Genomic DNA, 16613 nt, shown 5'->3' with positions numbered 1-16613 from the left:
CTTCGTTTTTCCGTTGTTTAAGAGTTGGAAAAATGTTGATTAAATTCTAAACAATCAATCAGACATGATTAGATTCGAGTTGCTGATCGCCGGAGCTGGCATGCCGTTGAATTATTTATCGGAAATCTTGTGTTTGTTCGGGGTATGGACGATTTGTTGAAAATCTAGTTTTTTCAACATCTCTAGCTTAGTCCTTGAAGTCAATATAATTAATCTTTGCAAGAGCAAATAATGGTTTAATGTAATCTAATTCCTTTGCTAATTCATTACCATTCCTTACAGAATAGCTCCTCATGATGTTGAATATGATACAATGTGGCAGAAGACACACAGCTGCTGTGCTTTGCATTCTTCACAGACAGACGCAGTCATCAAATCATCCCTGGGTGAAGGTTAGTGGCATCAGTTACATGCTACGTGGTAGTCAGGATATTTATTTTACCAGTATCAGCTCTCAGCAAACGCTGCTGGTGTGTCTGGTGTGAATTCTATAATGTTACAACACATCCACCGGCGGATCAAAAACCACCTGACAGCATGCTACTTGAATCTTCTGCCACCGTACACCATCCTAGTCATTGTTTCGAGCAAGTGCTTTTTAAACAAAAGGAACACTCGTGACTGATAGCGAAAAGTGGTTCCCATCCACCACCACCGAGAGCAGCAGCTGTGCCGTGTCTAACACGGCTGGGAAAACTACAGCGCCACTACGTGCAATGATAGCAGCGGTTTCTGGGTTTTCGTGGTTTGGTGGGAGCGTCCATAAACGTTTTCCAAATTGCAGCTGCAGATGCGAACGCGTTTTGCGTTTGCTGCCAAAGAGACCAACGCACGCGGTCTAAGAAATCAGACCAAATTGAAGAGAGGTTTTGTTTGACTGCTATCCGACGTGGTTGATATTGCGCTGCTATAAAAGTGTTGGAGCAAAATTGTAGCACGCTGCATGACAGCAATAAGCAGCTTGCAAACAAAAACGCACTACATGATAGTATGAAATGTATGCACTTCTTTATGCAATTTGCGTTCGTTATCAATATTCCCTGGGACGGACGGACGGTTTTCGGGGAAGCTGTTCAAAGCGCACGTCCTACGTTCCAAGCGAACGTCTTTTGAGCAATCAGCTTTGCGAGCTGGAGGAAGGTTGTCTTGCCGCTAAGCTGGTTGTTTTCGTATTCCCGTGTTTCTGGAAGTTGCCAGCAAGCATTCATAATCTTTTCCCACCCCCGTGGGAAAATTTGCCTTCGTACATACACACACACACATAGAAGCTCGCGAAATCCACTCCACACTGACAGTTGTCGGAAGTTGAAAAATTACCAACAGCTTCAGATTAGACAACGGATTTCTTCCTTACAGTGCACAGCGCCACCATCGGCTCTGCGTGTGAGTTTTGTTTGATCTTTGCCTTTGTGCAGAGAATGGCAAGAAACGTAAGGCAAAAAACAAGACGGAAGAAACATGAAATCACCTGCTGCTGAATCCTTGCCATGGTCGGGAAGTCTGCCAACCTACCAAAAAATCACACCACCCAACAGAAAGATTTTCCGACGAAGAAGACATCAAAAATGTATGGCTACAGCTACACTGTTCGAGTAAGCGAAGCATCCTTGAGCGGCAAAGAAGGAATGAAAAAAAAAATCTGCTGGACGGAACATTTTCTCGCCGTGTTTCACAGCCGCCGAAAAGCCACCGAACCCGATGCTGATAAGAAATTGCACCCCATTCGGTATGCTGTTTGTTTTTGTTTCCACTGATTTGTGTGGCTACAGAGTTGGAGCAGAGTTGGAGGTAGAGTTTCAACTTCAATCACGCTTCAAACGGCATGCTTGATTGCTGGCAGGCAGTGTGCGATCGTTGGCAGAGCGAGCGTTTGAATTGGGCAGTGCTTGAAAAACAATTTTATCCAATAGAACGCAAAACCACTGCCACGTGGAGGTGGGGGGGGGGTTGAAACATAAGGATTTTGTTTTCGCCGAGCAGACATGAGCGTGTGCGTGGTTGTGCAATCAGAATAGCTTTTTTTGTAGTTGTTTGGCCCACCGCACACTGTTGAGACATCCGTCGTGTTTGTTGAATACGTTGGAACGGAAATGACATTAAACCAGACCGCGTTTTGAGTCCAACCAACGTAGTGAGAGCATTTCCAAGTGGAGCGCTTGTTTAATGGTATGGAAATAAATAATTAAAAACACTGTAGTTGTTTCAAACCAATAAATCTTTCTTCTTGATCGCAAAGAGAAGTTGTTTTTCGTCGCCAAATTGTTTCCGTGTTTGATTTTTACCAGAATATTTCTGTCAAATGAACGCGTTTTGTTATGTTGATAGCATACATTGAGGATGTTTTGATACATCCATTGCATACTTTAAGGCTGATGTCACAACTGCAATGGATTGAACGTAGTGTGCTATCGTAAGATATAGTTTTATTTCCAAGAAGTTGTTGTCATATTCAGAGAACAAGTCCATTATCACGAGACTCGAAGGTTTATCCTATTTCCTGTCTCATTAACACACACAATCTAAGGCCATCGCACAGCATGCTTGTTATGATTGGTTCGTTAGGACTAATTAATGATCGAATTTCACCCTTAATCATGCACGCTTGAGCCAGCAATCGACCTGTTCATTATGTACATCAGTTTACTAACATGATTACTAGAGTTGTTTCTAGCGAGCATTGGCTTTCGACTCGATGGTGTACTTGGTATCCTCTTCTTACTAACCAGTCAATGATTTGACTCATCCAAAGTATAAGATTAAATTATCCATCCACATGAGATGAGACGTTTCCCCAACGTTGGTACAATTTCTTGGATTAGATAGCTTGTATACGAAACAATACGTATAAATGATACACAATTGCTCCGTCTGTCTTGCGAAGAGTAAGAAACATAATTGATTCCAATCCCTTCAATAGCGCACACATGTACACAAATTCCAAGTAAAAAGCATTTAATAGCATAGCGCCGTACTGCTACATGTTGCAGTTTTTCATCGCATCCCTCCACACTCTACACACAACTCCAATCAGCTTCATTGCCTGGAAGCATTCCACACTGTGGCGGTGAGGTTGTCCTTTCACCGACATCGGCTGCTTGGATCCGTCCCAAGAGAGATAGACCAGCACCACCAAGAGTTAGCTTGTTGAGTCGGGCAGCAGGACAATTTGCTCCTCCGGCTTGTGTACTGGGGAACTGTGCGTTTGTGTGGCACCATAAATGTGTGCTTTATCGTGTATCAATGGTTGTCGGAAGTGTGCCAAGTGCAATGAATGTCATTGCGTAATGAAGTGTTCGAATGCGGGCGTACGGTTTGTGTGTGTGTGTGCGTGTGGGTGGGAGAACAGGTCAAGGCAATCGATACAACCGAAAGGATCCTGAAACACTTTAACGCGTGGGACGTTTTGCGGGGACAGTTCGTTTTAAATGGAAAATATATTCATCGTTCGTTTTCGGCGCTGAACAAACCTTGGTGGGCCGCCCGGGATGCCATCGATAAGGCCTACGTTCGGTGGTGGTGGTGGCGGCGGTAGCAGATCGTTATGAGCTGGACATCGATAAAGGCTGTGCACCATTGAGCCGACGTTATGGCGTGCGAAAGAAGCAGCGGCGTTTGTTTGGACATTACCGATTTGGCATTGCAAGACGATTTTGCACGCAATTGGAGCATAAGTTGAATGAAAATAGAGGAAGAAAAGTGAAGAAAACCAGATACAATATGTCGCTAATCAGGAGAAGATTGTACCAGGAGAAGCTCCATAGAAGGTAAACATTGAAAAACAATTAAAGATTTGTGTGGATTTGTTTTGTACAATATGTTACAATTGATAGAAGTGTTGAAATCGTTTTGTTTGTGAAAAGTTTGTCTTTGATTTTGGGAGAGAGTAAAAGTAAGGGACAATGTACAAATATTACAAAATTTATAAATAACACCAAAAATGTCAAACTGAATGCTAAAGAACTGGCTGCTTTTTGACAGTAAAATCTACTTGGAAGATGTTAATGGGATTAAAGAGGATTATTTGAGTTATTTTAATGAACAACATTGCTTTGATTGCTTTAAACTTTTTTACAAAACTTATCTAGCTCTACGAATACCATTTTACAAAAGCTCTATACGACGACTGCACGCGACCACTTGCTTCACTATTCACGCTGTACACAAAACCATCCTTTAATTGCAAGACAACATCAAACAACTCCAGCAAGCCTTGCAGCAACTGGTTTCCAATGCCTCGGTCCCATGCCATCTCTCCCAGCAGGTCTTTACATAAATAATTCAATTTTCATTTCGTTATCTATGTCCTGTGGCCTTCAGTTGACGCAATGCTCGAAAAGCACGGTGTCCTTTCATATCGACACGCTATTGACATTTCGATGTTTGAAAATCACTGCTCGACCGCTTGTCCATGGTTTGATTTGTCCCGTCGTTCCGAGCGTACTCGCACACACACACACGGCCATGTCACAGTTTTGGACAACGTTCGTAGCTCGGATTCAGCCGCTCCCAGGCAGCCCACAACGCCACAGTCTCGTACTAGTGACAGGTTAGTATTATCTTTCAATTAGTGCTAAAACGTTACCAATTTTCCGCCCAACATCCCATCGCTGCGCTCACGTTAAGCCACAAGTGGGTTTCGAGAAATTCGCCCGTTCGCTTTCACTTGGCATCGAGCTCGTATTCACTCGCTCGGGGATCGATCAAATGGCACGAATGACGAGTGATAAACGATCGGGCTTATGTTTCAACCCGGAGGATGCACTGGCACCACAGCCCCTGTGTATCGATCTGTGCGCGCTCGAGATGGTACGGTGGTACACCCGTGCGGATGCTTTTAACTTCTCATCACACTCAAATTACGCTTTCGACGTGCTGAGACCGTGTGCTTTGGATGTGTGCGCTGCACCGTGCATGAAAGTTCCCAAAGCAAATCAATTTCCAGCGGCAAAGTTCTTTAGCAGCTGTCAGTAGCATTCAGCATTGAGCGCCCGCCAAAGCGATATTGATGTGATGAGCGCCGCAAGGTTAAGCTTCTCGGGAGCTTGTCTAAGGATTAATTTCACGCTTCATTAGACGTTTCGTTTAAGGGTCATGTCATGAATTTTGGAGCATGTTGAGCCGGACGGTTGATGAGGGCCTCAACCTCACATGGGCTGTGTTTCTTCGGGTCGTCTTCGCGGGTCCAGTTTCGTAAATGGTATGAATTGATTGGGAATTTATTTTCTCCAACTGTTTGAGGGAGCAAGGGCAAACGTTAAATGTATTTCCTTGCGGATGAATGCGCTTGATTGGAAGCGTTTTGGCCGTTTCTTGTAATAAGACGAAGGACAGCACACGTGCGCCTAAAAGTATACTACACGCAACACGTTAAACGCCTTAAGTTATGCAGTTTTTATAACAAATTCATTATTTCAAGCAATTGACAACTTCTAATAGCTCCAGTTTAATTGCTCAGCAGAGAAATTTAATCAACAGCGATAACACAGATCATACTTTGTATGTGTTTAATTAAACCTACAAATCACTTTGCGGTGTAAACCAATTCCTAAGCTTGCACACATTATCTTGAGTCTATAACAAAGTGCACTCATTATCGTAAATAATGCCTGCACCATCGATAACACCAACTGATGACATACGCTATGTAATTTCCGGACGACTCTCTGTGCATCAAGCAATGCCTCTGTTTCTGCTCGATCGATTTTATTGGCATGAAACCTTCTGTAGCCTTCAGCAAAGCCTTTCCCGTACATGCACTTTCTAGATTGGCTCATTTTTCACACCCCAAGCCTACTATTATATCGAGTGCACCATATCGAGGGGCAAAACTGCTACCATTCGTTGGCTTTACTTTACTTGCCCCAACGAAAGTGGGTACTGCCTGCTAAATGAAGTACTAGTTTCGTCTTTAAAGATGCCGCACGATACGCAACCAACTGGCCTGGAAGAAATAGTCCTAGTTTCGTTTCATAGCTTCCATACCCTGCTCTCCATTCGTTCGCAGTAAGCAAGTACGTAAAGCCTGTAACCTAAACGACCTCACCACTCGCCGTCCTTTATCCTTGTGAGTCACGCTGCTACACATGCCTGCCAGAGTCTTTAAACTTGGCCTTGGTTGTACGGGGACGGGGACCATTTAGTACGGGGTCTCATTTTACGCGCCCAGTACCGAGCCGGTTATGTGAGCTGCTGTACGTCTGTGTGCGCTATAAAATAAGATATGTCGCTAATGCAAAGCTCGCTGTGTCTGCTAAACTACAACAAAAAGTACTCCATTCCAAGGCAACGGGAACGAAGCACGAAAACGACCCACCCGTGTGTTGTTATGGTAAGCTGTTGTAGCTTTTGCATAAAAAGGTTGTGCCACCGTGTCGGAAGGCTCCAGCAAACGGGGCTTGGATCAAGCGAGCTAAAACGAAAAGGATCCGAATGCAATGCGAAGCGCCACTGCGGAATATGTGTGGCATATGAGGCATACAAACCCCTGCCCTGCTGTGAGGGCGCATCGAGCAAAACACCGTAATTGTGCCGACACGGGGTGGGGGAGTGTGCATTTTGTACCGACGTCTTGGAATAAAAGCTCGACACCGAGGGACAACAATAAAAGAAAATTCTCTTTAAAAGGGGAGCCAGTTTCAATGCTGGAAGACTTTACATCTTTTACACTTCGCTGCACCGGCTCCATGCTTGCGTTGGCGCTACAGCGGAAGTACAAGATCAAACCTTTCACTCATCCTGACAGCACTCGGATCAAAACGAAAGCCTTGCCTTGCTGCACGATTTGCAAGTGAGCAGGAGACACCCAGGAAGTACCGGGAAGTGCAAATAAATGTCTGTCGAGATGTTTTACCAATACAGGACACCGTCCGGACTGGGACTGGGTGCAATAAACGGGCTGCTAGCATTCAGCCGTTCAGAATTGTGTCGAGGGAGATTATTTGTTTGCTCCAACAGTAATGAAACCCATTCCCGGGAAACGGTATGCCATAGAGACAGAGAGAATGAAAGAAAGAGTGTGTTGAAGAATGGAGTTGGAAAACAATACAAGCGAGATGAAGCAATGGGATGGAAAATGGTATGAAATTACAGCTTTCCGTCCAGCTCTTTGACTGGCTTTAGTGCAGAGCGATACAGACAGCGAAATAATAGGGAGGGTAGCTCGTACAAAGGGAATTTGTACATTGGATTTACGAGGAATGAACACCGTACGGGAGAGTGTATATAAAGTAATCATGAGCTTCTAAATAACATTCACAAAAAATATGGGAATACACAGCATACCAAGGTAGGGCGGGGGAAAAAAAACACAGTAATGTTTACACCGAGACTGGATTTTGCGTACATTGAACCAAAAAAACAAGGACTTACACTGGATTTCAGGGGGTTCTTCTACTCGTTCATTAATAACAGGAAAAGGGAACATTGAGCAAAGTACAACAACAAAAATACATACACACAAACAAGGGAGTTTTGGGAAGGTCAGACGAATAAAATGTATTATCTTGTGTCGCAAAGTTTGTGGTGGCAAACGGGACGGACCGGGCTACCGACCCTTCCCCCGGTTTACCCGGGGGTTTAGAAAATTATGATTGTTTGGACGGAATTTTCAGCATTGCGGGCGATCTTCACCTACCTTGGACCCTCTAACCGTACCGCTTCGTCCTCGGCCGGCAGCCAGGAGCCACCGTATCGCTTACTGTCACCGCCGGCCGGCAGTGTTGCGCTGCTTCCTATAATTAATCCCGCACTGCCGCCACCGCCAGCTCCACCGCCGCCGCCCTGGCTGCTGTTCGATAAAAAAGAGGTCGGCTTTCGGCGGAAGTACGAGCTTTCCATGTCGTCATCGTACTGCTGCAGGATGGATTTCGCTATCGGACCGGAATTGATGTACCTGCAGTGAAAAAGGGACGAGAGAAACCGTTGGGACGAATGAAAAAAAAAAAAAACACATAGGGGCAGAATCGTGAGAGAGAGCTTTGTACGGTGGCGGCACGAAAAAAAGATCGTATCGCTGCTCGGAAGCAGTTGAAACTTTGCCAACCGGTTCCGGTGCTGGGGGGAGGTTTAATTTACTGCCCCACCCCGACAGGGTCACTCAATTGTGGAAGGATGGAAGGGGAGGCGATCTACTTCTTAAGAGATGGGTGATATTTGTATCGGCAGGGTTACTGATAAAGTCTTGCTGTGTTTATTTTCAAAAGAAGCCGGTTAAGGTTAACTGCCGACGAGGGAAAGTTTGTACGAAGAGGTGTGATTTACATACTTAGGGATGTTTGTGTAAGAGCTCGTAGTCTCTTTGTTAAAATTTGCAAAGAAAGAACATATTTTAGAAGACCACTTTTGTTTGCTTTGATGAGGCGTATCTTTTATACTGACGCCGTTTTTATGGAGATGTTAAGTCTTTTTTTTAACAAAACGTGAAGCTCTTATAGGAAATATTAACACGACATTATAGTATATGTTGTATACAGTCCGTGATAAATTAAAGTTTTACTATCTTAACAATAAACGAAAGCAAACAATTGTGTGATTTTTCAGATCCATCCTATTTTTACCTTTAACGCCTAAAGGTATGCAATGCGCAAAGCGTGGCATGCTTTTGAAGCGTTTCAGAGTACATTTTCAAACGATTTTTGTAAAGTAACCGTATTATTCTGCTAGAAATAGACAGAAAAAAGGGCAACATTCCGAATCAGTTAAACAATTTACAACCTCACTCAAGCACACCCGCGAATTTGGGTCAGCGATGTATTTTCATTCAAATTAATTCATCCCCGGCACAAGGATCTCCTTCTTCTCCCTCTCTTTCTCTATCTCTCTTTCTCGCTGCTTGATTAAGGCAGCTTCACTGTACGTGATACGCTGACAGTACTCAACAGCTTGGATAAATTAAAATTTCACACCTGTCTTCTTCCGCTCCACCGACGACCCTCCACCGCACAAAGATGGTGATCAGCGCTGAAGCTATTTCAATTCCAACTCCCAAGGGAGCAAAACGCTCCCCCGGCCGAACGGACGGACGGTTGTAATTTGTGAGCTGCATAATAATCATTCCGTGTCGTGAGTACGAGCTGTCATTAGTCTGTCGAAACGAGTGCTGCTCCAGTTTCTCAGTTTTATCCTTGGACCTTGGGACCGAACCCAACGACTGGATCGCCGTTGTTTTAGAAGCGCTGTGCAGAATCAGCAATTTCCATCGACTCTCAATCATGGAGCTGGTGGTTGAATTCCATTAGAATTTCACCGGTCCCAAAATCTCGTTTCGCCGTTCAATACTTCCCCCCTAAAGGTCGTTTCGGTTCGAACCCGATGTTGCCGGTTCGAAACCTCAAAAAGAAAAGCACACACACTCACACACAATCCGTAGCCACCAGCAGTTTCCAAATGTCCCAGAATGGAAAGGGAAACGGACCCCACGTACCCGCTTTCGAAGCTGATGATCATGAATATGAGATTCGAAAAATTGCCATCTGCTGGTTGCCCTTTTCTGATTCGTTACCTGTCCGGTCTGGCCTGGTGCCTCAAGTCACCCGCCTTCGAGGCAGCAGTGGCAGGGCCACGCAACAGCTGTCCACTGAGTTTCATCTTCAAGATTTAGGTCAAACCCCGTAACCCGGTGGCTCCGGCAAGTCGAACGAAAGGTGTACCAACTGTGGCAGAGCGAGTGTGTACACATTTTTACACAAATGTCTGAGTAAAAGGCAGTAAAAAAAAAAACAACGCTAGCAAGCATCCTGCCACACCCCTGGGTTCAAACGAAAGGCCACCCCACCCGTTGATGGAAGATGGGTTACAGATTCTTTTATTCATTTTTCGCAACGGCTCAGAATTATCATAAAAAAGTATATTTTATGCATGTGCCGGCTTTTACCTTAGCCGGCGTTCCGGGCGCGCGCGCGCGGGGCACAAAAGGGAAGGATTAGAGTTTTGTGCTGAATTTTCATCATTTCTCGTGTGTCGGGGACGTCGTCGTCGCTGCGGAATGGGGTGCGAACTCATACTTCCGTGACAAATATTTCATCGTTTAGGTGAGCCCACGGCTGAGGTGGAGGAAAGCCCGGAGACCGGATGATGGAAACGGCCGAAAGAAAATCCTTTGCTTTCAGCGAAGGGGTAAAGGAAAGGGAGCTTTTTGAATTGAATTAGCCCGGCTAAGATGAGATTACCCGTATGGAAGCCATTGAAATAACGGATAAAAGAATCATGTTTGCCTGTACTTTTCTTTCTCTCTTTCTGTCTCTCTCGAGGCAATCCTGCGGCAATGGATGAGGCGTTGTATCTCCGTACTGTTTTTGGTGATGCAGTAAAGGGACCGGAGAGATTTGGTTTTTAAAACATAAACATAAAACATCACTTCCAGGGGAGGGTGAAGAAAGGGCGGTTCGCCAGGGTAGTGGATTACTCGTTAACCTTTCGTGTTAATAATGCCTTTGTATGGTTTTGTTGCGGCGTTGGTGGTTGATGGAAAGAGACCAACAACGGCCAAAGCAGGTGATGGAGACGTAGATTGAAGACATTTATTTTAATGAGCACCTTTCTATGATTGAAATTTCCATCCATGTGGGTGAGGGCAATAAAGGAAAATATTCATGAAAGTGTAACGATGCATGAATGCACGATTTAGCCAGTTTGAATGTGTTATGATTAATGTGATTGCAACTGATTCAAGCGTTTATGAATTTCCTTAACTGCTTATTTTGTAATAACGTTTGTCATGCTGGTTGCATACATGTAAGGATGATAACTTTAAAGTTGTACGCCTTAAAGTATGCAATCTGGAATACAATTTACATTTAATGATTGTTATTCGTTGTTTATTGAGGAAGATTTTTGGCTACAGCACGTTTCATTCAGAAAAATGTCACTTTTCGTATTTGCATCGTACTAATTGCCCTATCGACGCTTCCATTCCAATTGTATGCATTGTTCTTCGTCGATGCATATTCCAATCCTTTGCTTAAATGTGCAAGGTAACAAACAAAATGCAATTTACCTTGTAAGCATTTGTGAACAGTTTCAAACCGTTCCAGGGAACATTTGGCCTGGTGAAACTATTGACACATACCAAACATTTTGCATCGTGCGCAGTAGTCGAGCCAGCAGACAATACTGATTGTAGGTGTAGCCATCACGTGACCCAATTCCACTCCTTGCCCGTCTAAATAGCTTTGCGTGCAACACACAAAGACAGTGACAGCGAGCGAGAGTTACCATTTGTGAAGTGGAAACATTTTACTGCAACGTCCACTGCCAAACATCCACTGTGCCGATCCGTCTGCGTCTCTGTACCCTTGCTAACCTCGATTGTGTTTTTGTATGTGTGTTTGTGTGTGTCCTTCCCGGTGCACACTCGTTACCACGATGACATCGGTGCAAACGAACGGTGGTGCTGAATGTGCTGTGAAGGATAACCGAAAGCCTTCACCTAGATAAATTGGTTGAGTAGCGAACGCAAGCCGGAGCATGTGCCACATCACAAAAACCAGCCAAACCCCATTGAGATATCTACCAGCTTGGCTGCGTCGGATGGACGCTCCGATGGCGACACTGTTTAGTGACGATCCTCGATGGCATTGCGAGTTATCGCTCTCCCCACACACTCTCCATCCAGGCATCCCGACCATGAACCGCAACCGATGGTCGATGGACATGTTTTTCCGATCGACCAGAAAGCACCAACACACAGACCGTAGTGAGGCTATGCATTAACTGAATCAAGCGCACTCCCAGGTCATGGTAAGAGTCATGTGTCGGTTTGGTGTGCAGACGGGAGCCACATGCCCAGCATCGGTGATGTTATCACCCGAATAATGGTCGAGTGAGTGAGTGACGAAGATATGGGGCGAATTTATCCGGGGCAGGCACACTGGTTTCGTCCGTCCGCTTGTGTGCATTGTGGGCGCTCTTGGCACGACCGTGCACCGTGCGATCCCGAACGGACGATGCGGTGCAATTTATGATTTCACCAACTTCGGTACCTATTGAACTTCAATTTATCTTCCTTGGCTTTCATCCAGCGGTGGTTGCTTTTGCGTCTGTAACTGACCTGAATGTTGCCGGTGACGTTGCGTCGAGGCGAACCACGAAAACGGGAAAACTTTTCCCGTTTGGTTGTGTGTGTGTGTTTGTGTGTTTTTCTGTTGCTCTCTCTGTCTCTCTCTCTATAAGTGCACTTTTCGTCCAAGACCTTCAAGTATGACCTCGTCGTTGTCCGATGGAAGCCATTAGAGCTTAGTGTGTGCCGGGGCAGGGATGGAGCGGCCCAGGCAAATGGAGACGCATGTAAGATATTCCACGAACTCTCCAGCCAACTATTAATAGTGCCCGAGCCATTGCCACAGGCAAGCAACTTCGGTGGACCTGTTACCGTCAGGTCATCCTGTCCCGGTTTATAACCAAGCACAATCCTTCTCTCTGTCTCGCGTCCTCGCGCTCGCACTCACTGGTTACCGTGAAATGAGTGTGCATAATTCAAATGGTAATGAATAAAAATTACCCAACGACGTAAAGCCAGCAGCAAGCTTTTGCTGTTCTGCCGTTCAGGTCAAAGCACACACAGTTTCACACTGTGGTGGAGGTCATTCACAACGCGCTGGGTGTACCAGGCAGCATCCATAATGAAGAGTTATATTGATCTTGTACTTGGTGGGTTAGAAGTAGAAGGATGCTGAGGGTAAGATTGTTGGTAAGACTGAGTTATAGATTCTTTTTTTTTTGTTATGGAATGTAATGAGGCAGGATGTTGGTCTTTGCGTTGATTAAAATTCACTACGAAAAAGGATCATTTGTGGTCCGATGCGATCTTGTTACGTAGTTACGTAGTTTCTTACTAATTACGCAGCAATTAGGAATCTTGATAGGAAGTTTAACTGCTTTCGTTGATCATTGTAAGCTGTTTTATGCAAATATTCTATGAAAATGGTTCCAAAACGCCTAAAACTATGCAATCTGCAAAGCAAATTTGCTCTAACACAGTAAGGATATACGTTTTCCTGCCGATTTACTTTTTTTAGACGCCTAGAAGTAAAGATTTCCTTACAAACGAGATAAAATGTTTTTCCTCACCTAGGATAGCGCTGCATCGGTGCATAATCGGCGAGGTTTTCGTCGGAGGGCGCCCGCCGACCCACGCAGACGCCCAGAAACGACTGTGGAGCATTGCGGCCGGACCAGCAGCCAAAAAATCGTTCCCGCCGTGGCTGCTCTATCGAGTTGAGTTGTCGATCCGTCAGGCAGTACTGTGAGGAAAACAAGAAGAATAAAATCATAATTTTTGATTATAAGTTGGCAACATTGTTGGGCGAATTTAAGTGATTCTTGCCGTCGACACGGTTCCCATGACAGAAATATAAGCTATTCAGCAACAGTATCATTTTCGGAGGAAAGACATACACCCGGTGACTTTAGTTGAAAATCAACACAACCAAATTGATGTGTCCATTATAAATCCCCAAAAAAGTTGACACACACAAAAATAAACACCACAAACCGCTCAGCATCCTGTTGTCAAACATTGTTGACATTTTCCATTTCCAGCTGCTCGCTCTCGCCCACACTTTTGCACAAGTAAACGCCAAGCACGCAGCTGTTTGATTTGTTTGTCCTGGGTTTGAAGCGTTACAGGAAGCGTTTGAAGCGGCAAACCGCTCAGTAGTCTCGTGTGTGTGTGTGTGTGTGTGTGTGTGTGTGTGTGTGTGTGCGCGAGCTTGAATTCTATCCCTGTAGGGTCGCGTTTTCAATTCCACCGTCAAATAGATGGGGGAAAAATTCAATCAACGCTATCCACGGTGGGTAGGAAAATTTGATTTCATCAGCGAGGCAGCGAGGGAAGACGTTCGGTGACGTACCGCAAAAGCAAATCCCACACCCCAGGGCGGTTGACGCTCGATCGAGTTGCCTTCCATCAAGGATCACATTACCTTCGATAGGAGTGTTGTGGTGAATTGAATAAGAATTGAAATCAGTGTGTAAATTGTGCGCTGTATATTCTTTTTTTCGCATTAAAGTCTGGGCCAATCAACAGCAGGGCGTGATGTCCGTCGGTTGTATTGCAAACAGCTTGTGTATGGTTGGCGTTACAGTGGCATTGAAGCTTTTCCGTACCCGAAAAGGCATTGAGATGTATCATTCGCTTTTACTATTTACTGTCTTGCGCTGTGCAACATGTTGCTCAATAAATAAATAACTTTCTTGTGAATCAATTGGAGCACAAATTATGCTCCACGAAACAAAGTGAATGTCATGTAAGTACAAGACGAAATTTGTTCACATTACCGACTTTCGGCTTTCAATCCTCCGCTAATTGGTTGAATATTTTATGATGAAATTTGGAAGCATATCTTCCCCCGTTTTGAGCGGGCCGTGGTCCATGAATTAGTAATCCTTCTGTCTTCCGAAAGCTCGCCCATCACAAATGTCACATTTGCTCCTTTCCGAATGCGCTCTCCAAATACACACATCACATCACAACCGCACCCAAAGCCTCCCCGGTGCCTTCAGAAATGTCTTCGAAAATGCCTTCAAGACACGCTTTTGTTCGCCATCTCTGCCTTTCTCTCTTGAGAATTTCGCGGTGAGGGCAATTGGAAGGCGGGCAAAACTTTTGCGCTATCAAATTGTTATGTCAAAGTCAGCCAAGTCCCAGCTCGGCGCGCGGCCGGAGCACCAACACGAGCGCGCACGTTGCGCCAAAGTTCACACAGCACAGCAAAAGTACACCGTTTGTGTGTGTTGGGGTGTGGGGCAAGATAATGTTGTCGGTGAGCAAATTTGCAGTCCCCACGCTCCCAGGCCGGCTGCCCAGGTCGCGGCTTCATCCGTCCCGCTTTCTCATCAATCACGCCACAAGCCGGGTTTCGATTGCGAAATGATCAAACCGGTGTACCGGGATGCGCCCAATCACTCAAATCGTGTACCGGTTTGTTCCGGTAATCGGGCAGGAATCTTCAAACAATCAAACCTTTACGACCGGGGCGTACCTGGCTGTACGAGCCGGTCGGAGGGCGCGGTTTGCCGATGATTAATGGGTGCGCCAAGGCTTTGAAGCGAGGGAAGCTATTAATTTCCCGGGAGAGCAGCGACAGATAGAATGGTTCGGTTGGGAGGGGGCCAAGAAGCGGTGGGTTAGATTCGTTTGGACAAGGCAAAACTTTTTCGCGAATTCATTGTCAATTTGTGTTTTTTTTTCTACTCCCTTCCGGAGCGTCAGTTTGTTCGGCTGTGGCCGTTTTCATTAGCAGAGTTTGGTCAAGAACAGTTTTCTTTTTATGTTTTTCATACCGGGCCTTTGCTTTTCTCGGTCAAACTTTTATCCCAAGCGAGTGCTGTTGCTACTATTAGAAGCAGCCACTTGGGAGCTTGTCTTTCCGTCGCTTTGGCAACACTCTGTGGAAGAAAAACGAAGAACGTATCCACGAACAGAAACAAGGTGCCCATTTAAAGTTGTTTGCTTTTCCACGACTCCGCAATCAATTATGGTTCAACATGATTTTCAAAATTTTCCACAAACATCCACAAGACGCGCCGCAGTCCTCCCCAGACCACCCGCAGTTGGAAGTGCTGAAACCTTTTACCAAACGCCCACCAAACGGGCCAGGAACGGCTTCCGCAAAAGGGACAACTTTAGTGTCAACGATAAAGCAACCCTCACGCCTCCCTCAAAGTCTCCCGCTTCAACTTGTGCTCATTTTGCATAATTGCGCATAATGGTGCGCCCACCGGGCGAAGACTCAAGCTCCACTCAACGTCCAGCGCGACAATTTTTGCCACTCGAAACCTGCCAATCTCATTAAAGCGCGTGCCTTCCGTTGGGAGATTTAGCGAGCCAGCCCTGAAAATGGCTCCCAAAGCGACCGCCAAAGCTTTGGCACCGTCCACCAGCCGGTTTCCCCGGTTTGCTCTTTTGAGTGAGGGGGAAATGGCGCCCGAATGAATATTAATGTAATACGCACCCAACCCTCCACGTTGAAGGCCGTCTTTAGATCAAAATTTTGCCTCTCCCGCAGCGGAAAGCTCGGCAAGTTGGCCGGGCACAATAGCGTACGCGCGGGAATACGCACTTTAACGGCGCAGCGGTTGATTGGCACGGGAAGGTTGAAAGGCACGGGTCACGTAGATGGGTAATCGAGTTAAGGTTTTTTTTTTGTTGTTGTTGGTCTTGGTAGCTTCTTTTGGGAAGAAAGCCATTGACGGCATTTCCCAGGCAGATGCGACGGAACGTTTGGCGCTGTGGCGATTCGTTCGCTTTCGCACGACCGACCGCGGGCGAGCCTTACCTGTTCGCGTATGTCTCCCTTCGAGTAGACGGGAGCCCTCGAGCAGGGCCCCGTCTCAAAAGGCCGTCCCTTCTTTCGGCCCATATTTTCATCTTCGGAGTCGTAACTGCGGGCCGCAAAATTTACCTTCGCCTGGAACGAGATAATGAGGTACACAAATGATTGTGATGGGGATGAAAGGGAATTCTTAAGGCGATGAAGAATGGCACAACAACTTAAAGAAAACAATGCTTTCACTGATTTATGGGAAAATATGCTTTAAAAATGCATATTTATGGGAATTCCGCAAAGTTTGCATACTTTTAGGCGTTTGAATAGCAAATGGTGTCTGTAAGCGCC

General features: G+C 45.6%; 1 protein-coding gene across 7 annotated transcripts in view; it reads right to left on the bottom strand.

Annotated features, from left to right (window-relative positions):
* LOC120957042 (uncharacterized) overlaps positions 1-16613 on the bottom strand; it is a 117924-nt gene that overhangs the window by 25593 nt on the left and 75718 nt on the right. For 6 of the 7 annotated variants that reach the window (XM_049609120.1, XM_049609119.1, XM_049609117.1 and 3 more), the window contains 4 exons: positions 16275-16406; positions 13066-13238; positions 7634-7891; positions 3468-3563 (listed from right to left, as the gene is read on the bottom strand). In XM_049609120.1, coding sequence (XP_049465077.1) covers positions 3468-3563; positions 7634-7891; positions 13066-13238; positions 16275-16406 — 659 coding nt within the window. The remainder of the gene's footprint in view (positions 1-3467; positions 3564-7633; positions 7892-13065; positions 13239-16274; positions 16407-16613) is intronic. The other variant, XM_049609121.1, reaches the window with a different exon arrangement.

The sequence above is a fragment of the Anopheles coluzzii genome, chromosome 3, assembly GCF_943734685.1.
Source record: "Anopheles coluzzii chromosome 3, AcolN3, whole genome shotgun sequence".
In the NCBI taxonomy this organism is placed as follows: Eukaryota; Metazoa; Arthropoda; class Insecta; order Diptera; family Culicidae; genus Anopheles; species Anopheles coluzzii.
Note: the sequence above shows the minus strand (reverse complement) of the source record. Positions and strands in the feature narration are given on the sequence as shown.